The sequence below is a fragment of the Schistocerca serialis genome, chromosome 7 (assembly GCF_023864345.2).
Source record: "Schistocerca serialis cubense isolate TAMUIC-IGC-003099 chromosome 7, iqSchSeri2.2, whole genome shotgun sequence".
In the NCBI taxonomy this organism is placed as follows: domain Eukaryota; kingdom Metazoa; phylum Arthropoda; class Insecta; order Orthoptera; family Acrididae; genus Schistocerca; species Schistocerca serialis.
In genome coordinates, this window is record NC_064644.1 from 123,769,430 (window position 1) to 123,792,349 (window position 22,920).

The window sequence follows — 22,920 nt, forward strand, 5'->3', positions numbered from 1 at the left end:
TTGTCATAAACAAAACTGTAAGTGGATGTAAACAGCGTAGTAAATCATTCAAAAATCTAGTGATAAATAAGTTAATACGATGAGAATTTCCGCTATCGATGGGAAATTTGGGAACTAATCTACGTACAGCTGTAGCCTGGCCAGTAGCAAGCTTGTAAGGAACCTGCTAAAAACTTCTGTAACTTCTGACGCAAGTGGAGAGATTACTCTCGATCATTTGCTATTATTAAGTATCGGAAAGTAACTGTAGAGGGAAAGAAGTGTGAGCATAATTATATAGTAATGAAACAACTAGTACTGGAATAGATGCAGGTCCCAAGTACGTGTCGTGATAGAATTGTATCCAACGACTTTAATACAAACTGTACGGTACGATACGGTACAGTAAGTTTTTGAACATGTCTATGAACTGGTTAAAGCGTGGCAGCAGGAAATACTCCCGCGCATGAGATGCATCAAGGGGCGAGAAGCAATAACTGGAGTACATGGAGAAATAATTCGAAGTCATTAGCTAAAACGAAGACTCAAAATTAACTATAGGAGAAAGGAAACGTAGGCATCGTTGTATACTTCTGATACAGTGAATAACTACTGTACTTCAGTAATACGTGGCATGTCCTAAATATGTTTCCTGAAGTTAATGTAAGTAGCGACATTTTATTTTTAGAAGCGTGGCTTTTTGCTGTATGCATTTTATTGTTGACACTCACAAAAAATGCGATAGGTGTAAGTATGTACCCCATTTTATCTTTAAAATTTTTAAAATTTCGCCCCTAGCTTTAATATTCTTCTCTGACTTCTACTTACTTGTGGGGTGTTTTCCTGTTCAGCCTTCTGGCGGAGGGCACTAAGTGCCCGAAACCGATAAGGAAATTAAATTTCTTTTATGCAACTGGTTGCTTATTATTTCATTATATTCTGCGGCAGTATGCGAATTTGCAGCATCCATCTCCTGTAAACTATTCAGACATCCAAATCTAGCACGGGTAGCATCGTAAGCATCTTATGCCTGCAGTCTTTCAGTAAGAGTAACAGATAGCTGATCGATCACTGGGATGAAATCTGATGCGTTAAATATCTCTCTTGGTGACAGATGAACGTAACCTCTTACGCTTTCATATAACCGAGCTGATTCAACTTCACATTTCTTGTTCTGGTGTGTGACTTCCTCAGGTCAGTATTTGGTAATCCTTTAGCAGCTGCTGCTGCTGCTGCTGCTGCTGCTGCTGCTTCTTCTTCTTTGTCAAACTCGTCTCTTTCGGATTCAACAAATGATTTCAATGATTCCAGTGCATGCTTGGCAGATTCTTGAATCATTTTCGGGTCCTGCAACATATTTATTTGTAGCACTGAATCGCTACAATATGTCGTTCCAAAAAAAGACAAATAGGGCGGTTTCGAGGCCACTCATCTTTTCCGAAAGATACGTTACTCCAATTATAACGATGCCTTTTCGATCATTATTAGAAGATATGCTTGTCAGGGTTTCTTAGATTTCTGAATAACCGTCGAAAAGTGACTTTCGTAGCTTCACCTCGACAAGACTACAGTATCACTAACTTTTTTTTTTCCGCGATAATTTTACAGGGAGAATTCGGTATCGTTGTGTACTTGTTGTGAAGAACGTATGTAAATTCTGAACCAAATCGAAGAGATGATGGGCAAGAGTTAGCAGTTGCCTTTCCAACTAATTTAAGAGAATGATCACAGCATGGGACAAACATCGATGTAAGATTTGTTTCCAAAATCAAAGGTTACACCCCTCTGTATTTGTCACTCATGTTTGCGGTATCATCATATGATTGACCGCTGCAATCCAGTCCACAATACGGCTGGTGTTTGGTAAAAAGGTCAGGAAACTTTCCTTTGGCATCGATCCTTCATAATATCTAACAACTATTGTCAGTTGATCGATACAAGATTCGTCGGGAATGGAGTCCATTGACACCGAATAATACTTAATATTTTTAATTCTCGATATTATTTCATCGTAGAGTTTATAACCCACGGAACTAATAGGTCATTAGGTATCGTAGACGGAAAGTAACTGACATGGCTACTCATGTGGTTCAAATGGGACTTAACATCTGATATCAGTCCCTTAGAACTACTTACACCTAACTAACCTCAGGACATCACACACATCCATGCCCGAGGCAGGATTCGAACCTGCGACGGTAGCAGCAGCGCGGTTCCCGACTGAAGCGCCTAGAACCTCTCGGCCACAGCGGCCTGCCGACGTTGCCACTCCCTCTGTGCCTTTCTGTGCATGCCTTTCACAATTGGGTTGCGAAAGGGGGTTCATATTCGTGTAACAATTCTACAATACCGAGGAAATGCCCAATTCTCGGTGAACCAGTCATTTCATCGTCACCTCGGAAAGCTAATCCCCATTCAGAAATGAATTTAATAGTTGTTGTTGTGGTCTTCAGTCCTTAGACTGGTTTGATGCAGCTCTCCATGCTACTCTATCCTGTGCAAGCTGCTTCATCTCCCAGTACGCACTGCAGCCTACATCCTTCTGAATCTGCTTAGTGTATTCATCTCTTGGTCTCCCTTTACGATTTTTACACTCCACGCTGCCCTCCAATACTAAATTGGTGATTCCTTGATGCCTCAGAACATGTCCTACCAACCGGTCCCTTCTTCTAGTCAAGTTGTGCCACAAATTTCTCTTCCCCCCCAATACTATTCAATACCTCCTCATTAGTTATGTGATCTACCCATCTAATCTTCAGCATTCGTCTGTAGCACCACATTTCGAAAGCTTCTATTCTCTTCTTGTCCAAACCATTTATCGTCCATGTTTCGCTTCCATACATGGCTACACTCCATACAAATACTTTCAGAAACGACTTCCTGACGTTTAAATCTATACTCGATGTAAACAAATTCCTCTTCTTCAGAAACGCTTTCCTTGCCATTGCCAGTCCACATTTTATATCCTCTCTATTACGACCATCATCAGTTATTTTGCTCCTCAAATAGCAAACCTCATCTACTACTTTAAGTGTCTCATCTCCTAATCTAATTCCCTCAGCATCACCCAACTTAATTCTACTACATTCCATTATCCTCGTTTTGCTTTTGTTGATGTTCATCTTATATCCTCCTTTCAAGACACTGTCCATTCCGTTCAACTGCTCTTCCAAGTCCTTTGCTGTCTCTGACAGAATTACAATGTCATCGGCGAACCTCAAAGTTTTTACTTCTCCATGAATTTTAATACCTACTCCGAATTTTTCTTTTGTTTCCTTTACTGCTTGCTCAATATACAGATTGAATAACATCGGGGAAAGGCTACAACCCTGTCTCACTCCCTTCCCAACCACTGCTTCCCTTTCATACCCCTCGACTCTCATAACTGCTATCTGCTTTCTGTACAAATTGTAAACAGACTTTACTCCCTGTATTTTACCCCTGCAACCTTCAGAATTTGAAACAGAGTATTCCAGTAAACATTGTTAAAAGCTTTCTCTAAGTCTACAAATGCTAGAAACGTAGGTTTGCCTTTCCTTAATCTTTCTTCTAAGATAAGTCGTAAGGTCAGTATTGTCTCATGTGTTCCAACATTTCTACGGAATCCAAACTGATCTTCCCCGAGGTCGGCTTCTACCAAGTTTTTCGATTCGTCTGTAAAGAATTCGTGGTAGTATTTTGCAGCTGTGACTTATTAATCTGATAGTTCGGTAATTTTCACATCTGTCAACACCTGCTTTCTTTGGGATTGGAATTATTATTTCTTTTTGAAGTCTGAGGGTATTTCGCCTGTCTCATACATTTTGCTCACCAGATGGTGGAGGTTTGTCAGGACTGGCTCTCCCAAGGCCGTCAGTAGTTCTAATGAAATGTTGTCTACTCCCGGGCCCTTGTTTCAATTCAGGTCTTCCAGTGCTCTGTCAAATTCTTCACGCAGTATCTTATCTCCCATTTCATCATCTACATCCTCTTCCATTTCCATAATATTGTCCTCAAGTACCTCGCTCTTGTATAGATCCTCTATATACTCCTTCCACCTTTCTGCTTTGCCTTCTTCGCTTAGGACTGTGTTTCATTCTGAGCTCTTGATATTCATAGAAGTTGTTCTCTTTTCTCCAAAGGTATCTTTAATTTTCCTGTAGGCAGTATCTATCTCACCCCTAGTGAGATAAGCCTCTACATCCTTACATTTGTCCTCTAGCCTTGCCTGCTTAGCCATTTTGCACTTCCCGTTGATCTTATTTCTGAGACGTTTGTATTCTTTTTCCCTGCTTCACTTACTGCATTTTTATGTTTTCTCCTTTCATCAATTAAATTCAATATTTCTTCTGTCACCGAAGGATTTCTACTAGCCCTCGTCTTTTTACCTACTTGATCCTCTGCTGCCTTCACTACTTCGTCCCTCAAAGCTACCCAGTCTCCTTTTAGTGTATTTCTTTCCCCCATTCTTCTCAATTGTTCCCTTATGCTGACCCTGAAACTCTGTACAACCTCTGGTTTAGTCAGTTTATCCAGGTCCCATCTCCTTAAATTACCACCTTTTTGCAGTTTCTTCAGTTTTAATCTACAGTTCATAACCAATAGATTGTGGTCTGAGTCCACATCTGCCACTGGAAATGTCTTACAATTTAAAACCTGGTTCCTAAATCTCTGTCTTACCTTTATATAATCTATCTGAAACCTGTCAGAATTTAATAGTAGTAACGACAATTGGTTGGTAGGTCATGTTCTGAGGCATCAAGGGATCACCAATTTAGTATTGGAAGGCAGCGTGGAGGGAAAAAAATCGTAGAGGGAGACCAAAGAGATGAATATACTAAGCAGATTCAGAGGGATGAAGGCTGCAGTACGTACTGGGAGATGAAGCAGCTTGCACGGGATAGAGTAGCATGGAGAGACGCATCAAACCAGTCTCTGGACTGAAGACAACAACAACAACAACAACAACAACAACAACAACAACAACAACAACGACAACGACAATTCTGATGACTGTTTGCAGATATTGGGTTTGTTGTGCCTCTTGTCTCGCCAATTCTTGATCTATACCGTCCTGTGACTTTTCCCTGTCAGTCGTTACTGATTCATAGTCTTTCAAATCTCATGCTCGTATAGACGATCAGATGCAGGCTTCCTGTCGCAAAAGCCTTTTCCACTTAATTCCGTGTTTTGAGTGGATATTAACTTACGTGCATAGCAATATACACTAACCGCAGTTGGAGAAAAACAAAGCCAAAATCGGTTGACGGTCTCTTGATTCTGAACTCGACGTGCGAACATATTCTCTGAACATTTCCGAACAATGTTTGAATTATTTCGCAACAGATCTAGTAGAACTGAACTCTGCAAAGATACTTCATCACAATTTTGAAAGTCTGTGGAACCTTTCCCCTGCCAATAGTTAATCATTTCTTCTGTAATACCGTTAGTCAAAAGGTCGTATCATTATTGAATCCACTAAATTCTGCTTTCTCTGAATTCTGATTACAAGTTTTCGACAATTCTGTGGTATTGCCTGATGCAACAGCTGGACTATCTTGAATAATATCCACCAAATCTCTATCTACTGTCGAATCTCCTATTGTATTTTTAGGATGTTTCGAAACTTCTTGTTTGGTTGTGATAAAACATTGACGAATTTTTGGGTTTTTGGCTAAAGAGCCTCCAATTTTCTTCTCTCGTTCTGCTTCAGTTTTCTTGTCTGGGGACCATTAGAGAACACTCGAGAAGTTTTGTGACGATCACACAAGTTTCCACTATAAAAGAAAGTTTCAATCTCAACCGTTGACAAAACATGCAATTGCAAAAGGAAAGCCCTCTACGAATAAGGAAACACATTTACAACTAACTGTTAAATGAAAAAGTTATTGAAGCGAATTTCATACTAATATAATAATCAGCCAAGTAGCTGTAGTATTAATGCAGTGGAGTAGGCAAAATGAACTAATATGTGTCTCTCATGATTTTGAATATTGTATGGTATCATTCGAAAATTTGAGGGTTGTGGGGGACCCCTCTCTTGCGGAGGCCTCGGAGCTGTGGCTCCTGATGCCCTGTCCTAAATCCGGCCGTGTTCCCAAGTAATTTATTTTCATTGCGTCGATGTGTGATGGCCAGATTTGTCTACTTTAAAAGTCGCATTTTCCTGAAGTACAACGCTGTACCTTAAAATGGAGGAATGAATCATGGACTACATATGCAGCAATACTTTCATTTAAACTTAAAGAGTATAAGTTTATACCATCACACTACTGATCTTCAGGTTGTTTCTATAAACCTACTGTTACAATATTACAAGATCAACACGAAAGAAATGGTTTAGCTAATGATTCTGTCGATGTGTAACGAACTATATACACTGCCCGATCAGAATTATGAGGGTGTCCCTACGTAATGCGGGATTGACAACCAGGTGTCACGACAGGCGGACCCGCTAATATAAAAGGAGGCATGGAGTAGTGTGTTGTCAGTACAGACGCAGGAGAGGTCAGTCACTTCGAATGACACTAGTCATTAGATGTCACCTGAGTAACAGATCCTTTCGGTACATTTCAACCCTTCGAGAGCTCTCGAAGTCGACTGTCGGTGATGTCATTGTGTAGTGGAACCGCGAAGGAACAAGCACAGCTGGACCATGACCAGGTAACCTCGACTATTGCGGAGGGGTGGTTGTAAAAGAAATAGCACGAAATCAGCAGTAGGAATCACTCTTTAGTTCCAACGCGCTACCAGCAGTGCAGCTAGCGCTGTGACTGTGCGTAGGAAGTGAAGAAGAATGGAGTACAACGGTTGCGCAGCTCCTCGTAAGCTTCAGTGGTCAGTACTGCTGCAAACGAGTCATGTGGAGTTATGAATCACACTAATCTGCTGCAATTCGACGGAAGAGACTGGTTTGACGAATCCCTGGAGAACGTTACCTGCGAACAGTGCATTATGGAACCCGTTGTGTTATGGTGTGAGCGTTAGGGTGTGCTCCCCTTATTGCGCTTAATTAAATTCGGAATGTTGAAGGATACGAACGTGAAGAAACTTACTGGCAGATTAAAACTGTGTGCCGGGCCGAGACTCGAACTCGGGACCTTTGCCTTTCGCGGGCAAGTGCTCTACCATCTGAGCTACCCAAGCACGACTCACGCCCTACACTCACAGCTTTACATCTGCCAGTACCTCGTCTCCTACCTTCCAAACTTCACAGAAGCTCTCCTGCGAACCTTGCAGAACTAGCACTCCTGGAAGAAAGGATATTGCGGAGACATGGCTTAGCCACAGCCTGGGGGATGTTTCCAGAATGAGATTTTCACTCTGCAGCGGAGTGTGCGCTGATATGAAACTTCCAGGTCCCGAGTTCGAGTCTCGCTCCGGCGCACAGTTTTAATCTGCCAGGATGTTTCATATCAGCGCACACTCCGCTGCAAAGTGAAAATCTCATTCTGGATACGAACGTATTTTGTACCACTGTATACTGTGTACAGTAGAGGAACAGTTCGGAGACGATCACGATTTGTATCAACATGACAATGCAACCTGTCATAAAGCAGTATCTGTGAAGCAATGTTTTATGGGCATTAGTATTTGTGAAATGGATAGGCTCTCTCAGAGTTCCGACCTGTCCCAATGGAACACGTTTGGGATGAGTTAGAATGTCGATTTCGCTCCACGCCCCAACATTTAGACCAATACCACCTCTGGAGTCAGCTCCTGAGGAAGAATAGCCTAGCGTTCTTCTAGACTTCAGGGTCATGATTGGAAGCGTTCGCGGCAGAGTTGGTGCCGTAATAAAGGCGAAAGGTGGACACAACCCACATTAATTTCCACTAATAGGACTCCGGATATTTTGGATGGGATAGTGTTAATAAGAAGAACCTGATTGGTGGGTGAATTTCAGAATTTCTTTAGAAATAAGCATGAATATATTAAAGAATCAATAATTCTTGGCAGCGACTCGAAGAGCACATGAGTAATGCAAAGGAAAAGTAAACAAAAGCTTGGATACCATTAACAGCTACGATGTTTTTTCATACTTTGCATTTTTGAGAATTTTTACACCAAATTATCTCACCACGTAGCCACATTAACGGCGGCGGCCATCTGGACAAAGACAACATCACGTGTACGTTCGTCTGAAATTACTTCGTCACCAATTGGTAGTACCTTGCACCAGTCCGTTCCACTTCCTCAGGTTTTGCAGCACGTGGTTCAATTGTCAGAAAGCCTGCATTTCTACGTGGCTAAGAGGACAGCTTCTCTCCAAGATCTACAAGTTCTGGATGACTGGTAAACTTAAGGCTCCTTATTTGGTTGTAATATTGGTCTGTTCAGTAACATTTTGGAACTATCGCACGTAACCTTTTTGGGCAATATTTTAGCCTGCGACAGACAGTTTTATTTCTAATCACCAGAATTGTAATTTCCACCCCAGAGATATTTTACGTGGAAAATTTCGTGACAAGTGACGAGGCACGCAACAAAAAATTTCGAACTTTTTGTGCAATAATTTTGCATCACACGCTGTAGTCCGCATAGTACGTCTCCAACATTTCCGCAAAATCTGTACTAATCTCAGCAACTTGCTGTTTGTGTAGATGACGAAGGAAACGTTACGAAACACCATTAGAAGATGTCAGAGGATATATCAATTTTTGATATTCATTTATAAGCACGATATTGTACATTTGAAAATGACTACACAGTTGGAAATGCCACTGTGTTGAGCGGAAATTAACTGTCAAAGGCAAAAGTCTTTTCAGGTTAGAAAATGCTACAAGAGTATGAACTCATCGAAAGATAATTACTACAGTAACAAAAGCAGGAAAGGTGACGTATAACTCTGTGCGTCAATAACTGGTGTGTGGCTGTGGTCACATGCTACTTGGCTGGTAGAAGAAGAACGTGGCATACGAGAGAAGCAAGTTCGTATCAGGTACGCCTAAGTTTTCCTAAATCAAATGTATGAACACAGAGTACTTGAAATTATCCTCACAACGCTAGGGAATGGGGAAGCTGTTTGGTGTCGGATTCAGGTTGTTCGAAAAGTGAAGCCTAGTGCGACGTTAACTAACGTTTTGCGGCTGAGTACTTGTTCGTAACAGCATCCCACACGAACAAACCAGTGGCGACTTTACCTAATGTTTCTCACACTTTAGGTAACTGGGCTATGAACTGCTCTATTTAAAAAGAATAGCTCGATGTTGTCATGGGGTCGAGCCGCGCACGTCTTCTTTCATGCTCAGCTACTAACTCGCTGCAAATAATCTGTAGCTGTGATCCTGCAAGCAAATACTCTGTGCATTGGCTAGAACTGCGATTAAATTAAATACACAGGAATGTAAAAGAAATGGATAATTTTAAAGAAAGGGTTCTATTCTAACACCCTTAACTGATATAGACGATAGATATGTTGAATAATGTTTATTCAAGAATTTACATCTCAAGCGGGAAGTGGTCCTACTATATACAGTTAAAATACAAACAGAAAATAACCTTATCAAGTGCGATAAAGTTGTATTGAGATTTTTATGGCAGTGGCAGCAGAATCCCCAAGGTAAATAGTTATCCAAGGTTCACTAAAACTAAGAATTTCGTGATCGCAACACACGGCTTAGTCACCAGCTCAAAATAGTTCAGACTTAAATATTATGATTTACAAATTAACGTGAGTGAGGTAACAGGCAGAAACTCCTACTCTATTCTCAGTTCTTTGATGCAGTCGGAAAAAGGAGTATCGTAGCGGCCGTTCACTGCCCAGAATCTATCATCCACTCAACCGAAAAACGTAATATATCACGGGCAATTTTGCCTTGTTCAAGAATCAATGCAAAAGTGTGTAGAATCGCTCCTTTGAGCGTCACTCGAAAAGTGTTCCTCTCTACTCGAACCTGTGGTGTCCCACCACTGTCTAGCTACCAGTGGCTGAAGGTCATCCCTACAGAAAACGCATCGTTATTATGTTCTACATCCACAGACTCAACCACTCCCACATTAAAATGTATTACAACAATATTTAAATCAATGTTATAAGCATTTGGTAACATTCAGATCCAGTCTTGCACCAGTGCGCTCAGTTTAAATGAAAACAGAGTGTCTTTAAATGTTATTTAAGCTATTACTTAGGCCCGCCTAACAGAAGCGTCTTTTTGGTTCTCTTTTCAATAGTGGTGTCAGCTAACACAGGCAACTGAGCACTTTTATATTTCCGCAGTTTATTAAGAGCGATTGTAATCAACATTCAGACAAAGTTATTGGCAAAATAGAAAAATATTCCTTAAATAATTACAGACGTACAACAAGATTCATTTATTGTGTTACTAGGAAGAATATGATATTCTGACAAACATTTGAAAAATGCAAAGATATGAAAAAACTTAATAAATCTAGAAATAAAATAGATAAAGTTCATAGTTTTCAGGAACGATAGCTATAGTGCAATGCTTTAGATTAATGTGAAAATATTTAGTCACTGTAAAATATTTACTTCTGTAGTTCTAAAGATACTGAAAATATTGTTATGTCATTGGATACGCCTCATATTTCTGAGATCATTGATGTACTCAGATTTGCTTTATTACGCAAATGTGTTTTAGAGTCGAATTTCTAGGAGTTGTAACTTAGCCATTTTCCAGAATGTCTCGAAGTCCGCCATTGCTGGTGCATTCTGCTAAGCGAGCGACCACTGCCTAATCTCCTCTTTTTAGATTTTTTCTCGTTTCCGACCACACTGCTCGTTTTCGAGCCTGACTGCCTCGTTCCCATCGCATATCTGGACCGACCGTGGCGCCCCCTCCCCCCTGAGGCTGAATAGTTTCACAAACAAGTTCACCTCACGTCGTGGCAATTCTAGGCGGCCGATTAGCTCGCCTACATACGCGTCACGTTACACAAATCAGTGTAGAATGGCTACAAAAGGAAGGCCAATCTGGCAGATCCTCTGAACAAACAGTGGTAAACAAAATCCAAGAAAGGAAATCAAGGATTTAACAACCTATCAACGACGAGGTCGTCACAAAATAGTCTTGGACTGGGCAAGAAATATGTCATACCTTTTCAAAGGAACCATCCTGGCGTTACATGGTGTAAGGATATCACCAGTTCACCGAGTCTGGATGACAGGAATGTGAACCCACTCCTTACGGATCGTGTTTAGTGGATACTCAGACCATGCTCAGCAAAAGCAATTGCATTTGTAGATATTCACAAGAACATCTGAAACTCGGAAAGCATTTTGCATGCCTTTTCATCAATAATTAGAACATATTTTATCATTCTGAGGCTGACAACACGGAAAAGCGGTATAAAAATGTTATTGATACCATAAAACACAATGACTGGCAGTAAGGTGACCGGTGTAATTTGCGCATCTATTAGCCTCGTGACGGATTCTGATGAATTATGAATGCTTCTGGGGTGCATGTGAATGTGCAGAGCAGTGGACTTGAGACAGAGCAACACGAAACGCTTCCGCCAAGTACGTCTGCGACCGGTGGACGGGATCGCGGCCTAAGTAGAGTTAGAATCTCGGAAGTGAGGTCGGCCTGTGCGCCACACGAGGCGCAAGCATTGTCCTCCCACACGACTGCTTGCGACTGGGGTCCAGAAATGGTTCAAATGGCTCTGAGCACTATGGGATTTAACTTCTGAGGTCATCAGTCCCCTAGAACTTAGAACTACTTAAATCTAACTAACCTAAGGACATCACAAACATCCATACCCGAGGGACGATTCGAGCCTGCGACCGTAGCGGTCGCGCGGTTCTAGACTGTAGCGCCTAGAGCCGCTCGGCCATCCCGCCCGGCGGCTGAGGTCCAGCCAAGGTCAGTACGGCGCCATGAGCGGGAGTCGGGGGGCGCCTTCCCATGTTTCCTTGCTCCTTTTGAAGATTAGGACTTGCTGCTTGTAGAAACCGCAGGCCACTGGAAACTCTAGCCTCGTAGCGGTCTCCTCTGAATTTCTCGAACCCAGTTTGCAAGGCAATGAACATTGACGGGAGAAGGTGCGGTTGGCGTACACATATGGGACCTTAGATCGCTGCTTTGAAAGTGAATGCTTTTGGTAATAGGGGAAGGTTTCATGATGTCACTTGAGGCTGGAAGAGACGCGCCCGTTTTTGGTGGGATTCTCTCTTTGAGGAAATCCTCTTGAACGGGTCGCAGTGGTTCGTAATTCTGCGACTGGCGACTGGCACCTTTTGGCGGCAAGAAATACGCACTTGGCGGCAGGTTGCGAAAGTGTCCGGTTCGACTCGGCAGAGCAGTGCGGTAGAACCTGTCATCTCGGGCGTCCCGCAAAAGTGCGAAGGAGCCAGCACGTCTGTAGCGCATACCTCGTTGCAGATCAGTCATACTTACGGTGAGCATTATTCGCAGCACCGGCGGAGTGTTTCGATTTGCTTTCACACTTCTGCTATCCCGAACGATCGCCTGTCTCATCTCCTTTTGCGCTGGTAATGAATGTGTGGACATCTGGGCTTTAGTCACAAACTTCCAGTCACAGTTCCGATCGAGAATTACAGGATTAAATAGTTGTCAGATGTCGTGAACATACAGTTAATTCTTAAGAGGGCAAGAAGAGATTTGACAGAAGAGTGTCACTGCCTTCCATTTAATATTCATGCAAATTTAGATAGCTATAATTCTCACAGGTTTTTGATTATTCATTTTCCGTGTTGATCCCGTAATTGTGTTCATGAGTATATGGCAGTATTGAATTTAATCAATATTTTCGTTCGATCCCTTCAGTTACTTTAAGTGGTAGGCTTGTAATGTGTGTCCAGGAAGATATCAGCAATCAGGTCAAAAGCATAACAAACGTAATACTGCAGTATGATAGCGTTAGTCAGAGTGAGATACTTATTTTGCAATTTCTCCACTTTAAGAGCCATGCATGGGGCAGTAATTTGTGCTTTATCCATTAACTTTGCGCACAAACATTTAGAGCTTAGCTCTTAAAGAGGTGGGCTGCCTGTAGTTAGTTTTGGAGGGTTAAAGGAAATTCTACACATTTTCGAAGGTGACAGACTGTCACGTGCGATCTATTCTATAGTGCTGTTCGAGTGTTTGGAGATTAGGGCACAGACAAAAACTTACATAGTCATTTTTCCCTCTCAGTACGCCAGTGGAATAGGAAAGAAAGTCTATGACACTGGTACGAAGTACCCTCTGCTAAGCAGTGTACAGTCTTGCAGAATGTATACATAACGAGTGTGTGTCATCGTGAGGATTCCCTCTCTAGACCTATCGTTGCGTTCGCTGATGTCCGCGTATGATACATAGTTGTTCGTCGGAAACTAGTGGGAATGAGAACGCAAGACGGAGTGACAGAACTAAATCTGAAGCAGCACATAGATCATGACTTAGCGAAATGCATAGCAGCATTATGCAGCAACGATGCAGTATTGTCTCCTTAAGAACAAGCTGACAGAGATATTGCATATCAGTGCAACAAGTACCTATATGACAAATGTCAGGCAAAACAGATTCTGCATGGAAGACAGAAACAGCACACTAACGATGTAATTCTGTTGACTGCGAAAATCTTAAGAGTGTGGAGCAGAGGCTAATACGCCTATTTTATTGAAGCCAACAAAAACAACGTGTATTCAACACACACAAGCATACTATTGCGTCATATCGACTGATTTAATTGTGCTGCTCTCTCCGCATCAGAGTAACGTATGACTTAAGATCCTGGGAATGCTATCTTTTATTTCCTGGAGACAAATGAAAATTTAAAATATTTTTAGGTTTTGCCCCTCACTGACTTAAACTGGTTGACAAGGCAGTTATTGCAGTGAGAAATGGATTAGTCAGGGAAAGATGAGTGAGGAACTGGCTGCGTGGTCGTTGCAGAAAGCGCCCCAGCATTTTGCTAGGATAACAAGTAATTCGTTTACGATATTCTAAATTTTTATCAACCCAATTGCCAGCTTTCGAGCTGAGGCAGGCTCATCATCCAATAGTATAGTGTAGTGTAATGTATTAATTCAGTCACCCAAGGATCATTTTATAGTGACATAAGATTTGTGTGTGGAAGTTTTCTGGGCCTAATGAGTGTTCAGAGTTCCTGAATTACAACCTGATGACGTCGACATCGAGCCACGATATTTCGGCTGACAACCACTCAGTCAGCTTCAGGTGAGTTTCACATTTATCTGAAGAGGGCTGAATGGTTGTGGGCCGAAATTCGTTGCAAGATGTCGACGTTATCCACCTGAAACCTCGTGGGATACAGGATTTGCCAGCGTTAATAAAAGTAAGGACGTAAGTCATACATATAGTCATACAGATAAACACGGTCTTTATGAGAGGACAGCTTGTCTGCATGGCCTTGAAGGAAGTATGAGGTATCGAATATATTGCTTCCCCCTACTTATACCTCCCGAGGAGATCACGAATGTAAAATTAGAGAGATTAGAGCGCGCACGGAGGCTTTCAGACAGTCGTTCTTCCCGCGAACCATACGCGACTGGAACAGGAAAGGGAGGTAATGACAGTGGCACGTAAAATGCCCTCCGCCACACACCTTTGGGTGGCTTGCGGAGTATAACTGTAGATGTAGAAGTATACAGAGGCAATTGCCTGAAGTGATTTAAGGAAACCACAGTAAACCGAAATCAAATTGGCCGGACAGAGGATGAGCTTCAATTTTTTGTTATTTTCTTACAATGAACTGGGCTGCTACTTTTAGTTATATTTTCATGGCCCTTTAAAATATGTATTTGGTCCTCAGAAAAGAATCACATTGCTATAAGCCGAGTGTACATGGGAACAGTAGGTAACCGCAAGACACTGGCTATTAAAAACTAATGATAGGTTCCCTAAGGACAGAATATATGACATTTTCTGGGTCAGCTTCATCGTGTGTTCATTGTATGTCAATTGACAATGACAAAAACTGGGTTTGGTACACAGTCTACACATTTATTATTTGTTTTTAGTGTAATGGTTTTCCCCTTTAGGCTGAAATTATGCTATTTGTTTTCCTGATGTCCCGTGTCTGAAGAATGGACACTGGCACTGATCACACAAATAAGAAGAAAGGAAGTAAAAGTAATCCGATGACTTGCAAATCCATATCATTTACATCAATTTGTAGTAGGATTTTGGAACAAGCTGTATTCCAACGTTATGAAATACCTCGAGGAAACCGATTATCAACACATAACCAGCACGGTTTCAAAAAATAATAAACCTGTGAAACACAATTGGCTTTTTATTCACACGAAATAATGGTGCTACGACAGGAAATCAAGTTGATTCTATATTTCTAGGTTTCCAGCAGGTTTTGACACTGCCTCTCACAAGCAGCTTCTAATCCGTGGTAACAGACGGGAAATTATGTTGTTGTTGTTGTTGTCGTCGTCTTCAGTCCTGAGACTGGTTTGATGCAGCTCTCCATGCTACTCTATCCTGTGCAAGCTTCTTCATCTCCCAGTACCTACTGCAACCTACATCCTTCTGAATCTGCTTAGTGTATTCATCTCTTGGTTTCCCTCTACGATTTTTACCCTCCATGCTGCCCTCCAATGCTAAATTTGTGATCCCTTGATGCCTCAAAACATGCCCTACCAACCGATCCCTTCTTCTAGTCAAGTTGTGCCACAAACTTCTCTTCTCCCCAATCCTGTTCAATACCTCCTCATGTATTGAAACCGAACTTACCTCTGTGGTTCCCCGAGGAAGCGTTACAGGTCTCTGCTGTTCTTAACCTGCTAAACCGAATTACCAAAGAGCCTGAACAGCACTCTTAGATTTTATGCATAACATACCGTTGTTTACCATCCAACAAAGTAATCATTAATCAAAACAAAATTAAGAATTATTTAGACAACATATCTACAATGTGCGAAAAGAGCTAACCGACCCTAAATAATAGAAAGTGTCAGGTTCTCCAGATAAGAACTAAAAATTTCAGTGGAGTTTGTTACGTGACAAATCACAGGAAGTTAAAGGTTGTCGATTCAGCTCCATACCTAGTGATTAAACTTACAATTAACTTAAATTGGAACCATCACATAGGTGATAACTGTGGTGGTGGTGGCAAAGTGAACCGAAGACTGTTTTATTGGCAGTACAGTTAGAAGTCAGCAATAAATTAGCTAAAGAAACTCACTACACTGCTCCCTTCTCTGCTGGAGTGTTGCTGCGCTGTGTGTGATCCTTACCGGATACAACCGATGGAGGACATCCTAAAAGTTTAGTGTGTTTTGTATTGTCGCGATTTAGGGGAGAGTGTCATGAATATGATAAGCGAGTCGAGATGGCAATCATTAAAACAAAGGCGTTCTGTGTTACGGCGAGAGCTTTTCAGGAAAACAGTCACACACTTTGTCCTCGAAATTCCTGAACATAGGGTGACTCAAAAGTCCGTTAACATTTGAAAATTCAATACCTCACGGAATAATGTAGGTAGCGAGGTAAAAATTGACACACATGCTTGAAATGAATTTTCTGAAAGCAAAAAGTGCACAAAATGACCAACAGACAGCGCTTCATGTGATACAAAAGCAATATTTAGCACAATTGATTTTTAGCAAACACGATGTTCTTTATAATAAATGCTCAACTTGTTGGTCATCATTCTTCAACAATACCTGTAGTCGAGGGACAATATCGTGAACAGCAAGGTACTTTGCATATCAGTAGGTATGGTGAGAAATTGCCGTCTGATGATGTCTTAGCATCCCCAACGAAGTTGGACGATCGCAGTAAACTTTTGACTTCAGGTAACCCAACAGTCAATAATCACACGACCTGGGGACCTGGAAGGCCAAGCATGACGGACGTAGCGGCTCAGCATGCAATCGTCACCAACCGACGCGTGCAAGAGATGTTTCACAGTGTAGCAATATGGGGTGAAGCACCATCGCGCAGAAAAGTCAGTGGGGTCACAGTCGTATTTAAAGATTTACCCCCTTTCATTAAGCATCAAGTACGTGTATTATAAATAATAGGTTTCTAATTACTGACAATTTATCGTCTGTGAAAGGCAGCGATACGTGAATTGCGTAATTAATATTCTGTGTGAATCACAAAAATTTAGTGTCTATCAAATGATTATAAATACAGTAGTCCAATGCAAAACAACTCCCTTGCGATTAGATCTCTCTTGCAACTATATTAGGCCTCTCCAGGAATTACGTCTTTCTTGAACACTGTCGCTGAGCTGTCTAATGTCTTAATTGCGACTGTCGATGGAATACTCATTAACAGTACAAAAAATATGTTTTGCGTTACGACTACGTCATTTGAGGAACCTCTTTCATTTTAGACGAAAGGAAAAGATAATTTCATCCAGTGAAAGCAATATAATTAAATACGGAAGCATTGCATTTGGTTCGCTAGTATTCCGAAAGCCATTCTGTGTGTAATTAGTATTTGCTTATTACATTCATTAGAACCGGATATCATTTATTTTTTCTAGAAGTCAACTTTTCTGAGTGCAGTAATTAAACAAGGAAACCATTTCTTTTCACGGTCAGTGAAGCACCAAACGATTTGTTTCCAAGCTCAATGTGGGCCGTAGCCATTCTGCATTTCGAAGTAAATGAAAGTTAACAATGACTTTTACGAAACGATTAAGTCAAAGATGTAGCTTGACCCCAGTTTTATAATATGTTACCGACAAATACAGTGTTCCAATAAATAATTTCATGTAACAGTTAATACTTATGATTACCACATTCAGAGTATAAAGTCATCACAGTCGGTAATGATGTAAGTCGTACCTTCCAGCAGGCGCTTATCATTCGGGCTAGAGATGACTAAGCCCCCTCTCAGTACGTCTCATTTTGTACACGATTCTCATGTGGCCTCACTGACGAATTGCTGTCCAGCACCAGTTGTTGGCCAGTTTTTGTACTCCTCTTTGATTTCAATAAAACCCCATACCGTTCCAGGCATGTATGTCAATTTTTACCTCTCTACATACAATATACCGTAAGTCACTGCACTTTAAAACGTTAACTCTCTCTCTCTCTCTCAAACACAAACACACACACACACACACACACACACACACACACACACACACACACACACACACACACACACAGAGAGAGAGAGAGAGAGAGAGAGAGAGAGAGAGAGAGAGAGAGAGAGAGAGCAGGTAACAGGGTAATTGAAAGTTTTGAAGCATTATACAGCAACAGCAATTTTCACCAAACTATCCGCTACTTTAATCACACTCTGAGTGACCAACAGCTACAAATGATAAATTTTCCCAGGGTGATTTAGTAGTGCCACGGAGAACCTCAACCAGCGTGCTCGCGACAGGGAATCAACCATTGTCAACCGAATATGTATTCAATGTCCAACCATAATGTTTCCCTCAGTGGCTACCACAAAAAAATAATAGTCACGAATACATGGCGTGAAGTCTTTACGCAACAATGAGAAAGAGTTGAAACATAATTAATCGAACATTAGGCTAGGAACGCATCACTGAGTTTTCGACTGGACGACTTGATTTGTTGACAATGGAAATCAGCGTGCATTGAACTGTTTTTAAAATCAGTTGAGTATTGTTCGCGTGCATAACTGATTTGTGGATCGCTCGGATGTGAAACATGGACAATGAAGGAGATTCTTAAAATGACGTAGTCTTAATGCGAAACATTTTATACTGTTAATGAATGTTACATCTAGACACGCAAATACGACTCGCATTAAATAGTACGCTCAGCGACAGCAATCAAGAAAGATCTAATTCCTGGGATGACCTAACTCCAGCAGAGATCTAATCGTAAGGGATTTTTTTTTTAACTTGGTCTATTGTATTTACAATCACTGGACAGAAATTATGCGATAGGTGTGACATTGTTCATCAGACGGAATGACCGAGTAAGGAGCGAAGATTTCTACTATAACTCAAGGTATGATGCACATAAAGGAAACGGAGAACACTGGTATTAATAGACGAGTGATGTTGAAACCTTTAGTTAGAGAGATGGAGGACGGAAAGCGACGGAGGAACATGTCTAGATATTAGTATGTGACGCAAATTGTCATTTTGTGGGACGGAGAAGCTAACGCTAGAATCTAAACGACAGCAGACAAACGAAATGAATGAAGAGTTGCCTCAGACAAAGCTTAGGGTTGATGAACGAAAAAGAGATTTTGACACGTGAATAAGGGCTTGCGCTCTGATGACAAAATTGAGACAAGAAACGGCGGGTAAAATATTAATTACATCTCAGACAAGTGAAAGGTCAGTTCACGGTCAGTCTTGCGAAAAACTGAGATCGTTCCCGTCGAAAATTTCGGACTACCGAGAATTTCTGGTAACAGCTTTGATTCATTACTTGAAATTATCTGAGCTATTACGTATCAACATGCCCCTCGTGATAGTACTTTAATACTAAAAGGCTTTTAGTTATGTGTGTTGTTGTTGCTGTTGTTCAGTACGAAGATTTGTTTCATACAAATTTTCCACACTAGTCTATCCTGTGTAAGCCCTTTCATCTCTGCACAACTACCGCAACCTACATTCATATGAACCTGTTTACTGTAATCATCTCTTGGTCTCCCTCTGCAATTGTTGCTCGCATGGAAGTGGACAGTGATTGGCTGTGGAAGATTTTGAGGACGGACGAAGTCCACTTCCATCTGACAGGATATGTCAATACACAGAATTGTCGAACGTGGGCAACGGAAAATCCACACGCAAATCAACCAGTCCCACTAAATCCTGAACAGGTCAATGTGTGGTGCGGTTTTATGGCATCATTTATCATAGATCCATATTTTTTCGAAGAGGGAGGTGCTTCCGGTCCTGTTACGTGTACCGTCACTGATAAGCGCTGTGTCTTTTGCGCAACACGTCATTTTAGCTCTCCAACAACGTGGATGTGTGGATGGGATCATTTTTATGCAATGTGGCGCACTTTCGCACATTACAAATCCAGTTAGGCAGCTGCTGAAGCGTCATTTCGGGAATGCTTGAATTATCAGCCGCCATTTCCCTACAGCCTGGCCGTCCCGCTCACTTGATCTTAATCCGTGTGACTTCTGGCTATGGGGCTACCTGAAAGGTGTTGTGTTCAATGTTTCTATTGCAAACTTAGCTACATTGAAGGCACACATTGCGCAACACAATCTGAACGTGACCCCAAACGCTTCGATCAGTTGTGGAACATGCTCTTCCTCGATTTCAACTTGTTGCAGAGAACGGTGGACAGCATGTTGAACATGTTTTGCCCCAGTCCACGGAAATTAATAATCCGATTTGATTTTGATAGATGCTTTTATGCGGTTTTTGGTCTCAGGATAATTAAAAACCGATGTGAGAGATGCATTTAATGACGTTTTTGGTCTCAGGACAATTAAAAACGGATTTTTCTCATCCGATGTGGTATGACCTTGCCGTGTTGTATGGGCTTAAGTAACAAACAGTATCACAACTGTACACCAATGCACACTGAGTAATACAGTTTGTTAACATCAAACGTACACCTTAGGCATTGGTGTATGATTCATTTGCCATTTGCAGTCGACCACTATTAAATTCTGATGCTTACAGCACCATCTATTGCTACATTTTGCAACTATTTATTTTTCTTCTGCCATACGCTTTCCCCCTTCTCCGATAATATTCCGTTGCAATGTGACATTCTGACCTGTGGTGTTATTTCTACAGCTGTTTGAAAGTTAAACTGTAATTATAATCACCCTGTAGTTTTCCGCCAGAGCTCTTGATATTCATACAGCTGCTTCACTTTCTCGAAAGCCCCTTTAATTTTTCAATAGGCAGTATCTATGTTTCTCGTAGTTACACTTTCTTCATTACATTTTCATTTATCTTAGGCCATTTTGCACTTTCTGTGAGTCATTTTTAGACTTCTGTACGCCCTTTCGCTTGCTTCATTTGCTGCATGTTCCCTTTATCAATTAAATGTACTATTTCTTGTGATAGCCAAAGAATTTCCACGAGGCCTTTTTAACTATTTGCCCTCTCCTGTCTTCACTATTTTATTTCTCAGAGCTATCCATTCGTCTTCTGTTGTATTCCCTTCCCGTGTTGCAGTCAATCGTTGCCTAATGGCCCCTTTGAAACTCTCAACAATCTCAGGTTCTTTCAGTTTATCTAAATCCCACCTCCTTAATTTCTTACCTTTTTGCAGTTTCTTCATTTTCAGTTTACAGTCCATAACCAATAAACTGTGATCAGAGCCCACATCTGCTCCTGGTCCAGGACTGTCATCACTGTATAATCATTGCGATATGTTTCAGTGTCTTGAGGTCTCTTTCTTGCACACAGTCAACTCTCATTATTCTGAAACCAAGTATTAGCGGTGATTGAAACAGACTGTGCGAAATTCTACCAGGCGGACTCCTCTTTCACTTCTTTCCCCCAATCCATATTCTCCTGTTATTTTTCCTTCAATTCTTCTTCCTACTACTCAGTTCTTTTGCCATTGCAATTCTTTTCCTAATTTCTGTTGAGCAATACATATCATCCATGATTACACTTCTTAAGTAATTGAAGTTATTCACTTGCTCTATTTCCTCTCCCCCTATATTCATACGGCATTTTCTCCCCTTTCCTCTAATTACCATGCTTTTCGTTTTCTTCTTGTTACTCTTCATTCCATATTCTTCTAATTTTGTGTTTTTAGATCATCTCACATTTGTTCCATATCTCTTGCACACTATGCATCGCAACCATTTCGTCTGCAAATCTTATGCACTCATCTCTCCGACCCCCTATACAGGCTCCTCTCCTTCCATCAAAACTTTCACTAATAATTCCCTCCAGATATACAGGGTGTTACATAAAGGTACGGCCAAACTTTCAGGAAACATTCCTCACACACAAAGAAAATATGTTATATGGACATGTGTCCGGAAACGCTTACTTCCCATGTTAGAGCTCATTTTGTTACTTCTCTTCAGATCACATTAATCATGGAATGGAAACACACAGCAACAGAACGTACCAGCGTGACTTCAAACACTTTGTTAGAGGAAATGTTCGAAATGTCCTCCGTTAGCGAGGATACATGCATCCACCCTCCGTCGCATGGAATCCCTGATGCGCTGATGCAGCCCTGGAGAATGGCGTATTGTATCACAGCCGCCCACAATACGAGCACGAAGAGAGTCTACATTTGGTACCGGGGTTGCGTAGACAAGAGCTTTCAAATGCCCCCATAAATGAAAGTCAAGAGGGTTGAGGTCAGGAGAGCGTGGAGGCCATGGAATTGGTCCGCCTCTACCAATCCATCGGTCACCGAATCTCTTGTTGAGAAGCGTACAAACACTTCGACTGAAATGTGCAGCAGCTCCATCGTGCATGAACCACATGTTGTGTCGTACTTGTAAAGGCACATGTTCTAGCAGTACAGGTAGTATTCCGTATGAAATCATGATAACGTGCTCCATTGACAGTAGGTGGAAGAACTAAAATGAGCTCTAACATGGAAATTAAGCGTTTCCGGACACATGTCCACATAACATCTTTTCTTTATTTGTGTGTGAGGAATGTTTCCTGAAAGTTTGGCCGTACCTTTTTGTAACACCCTGTATACTGAAGTGTTGGTGGTGAGCAAAAGAAGGATTCAAGAGGAAACAGAAATTACTTTCTGGGCCAATAACCAAGAACTGAGGAAAATACTTGCCAAAAGTTACTTGTGGAGCGTTGCACTATACGGTGCAGGGACCTGGACATTGAGGAAGGAAGATGAAAGAAGATTGGAGGCACTAGAGATTTGGATATGGAGAAGAATGGAAAAAGTGAAATGGGAAGACCGAGTAAGGAATGAAGAAGTATTAAGAAGAGTTGGAGAAGAAAGAAACACGCTGAAAGTTATCAGAAAGAGAAAACGGAACTGGATTGGACTGTTTGAGGAGGGACTGTTTATTGAAGGAAGAAATAGAAGGAATGGTGGAGGGAAAAAGGGGAAGAGGAAAAAGAAGATATCAAATGATGGACAATATAAAAGGAGAAATA

At 41.4% G+C, this 22,920-nt stretch overlaps 1 protein-coding gene across 1 annotated transcript in view; it reads right to left on the reverse strand.

The window, feature by feature from the left end:
• Positions 1-1,169: 1,169 nt before the first annotated feature.
• LOC126412924 (uncharacterized) overlaps positions 1,170-22,920 on the reverse strand; it is a 107,797-nt gene continuing 86,046 nt past the window's right edge. The window contains exon 3 of the mRNA XM_050082812.1: positions 1,170-1,255. Coding sequence (XP_049938769.1) covers positions 1,170-1,255 — 86 coding nt within the window. The remainder of the gene's footprint in view (positions 1,256-22,920) is intronic.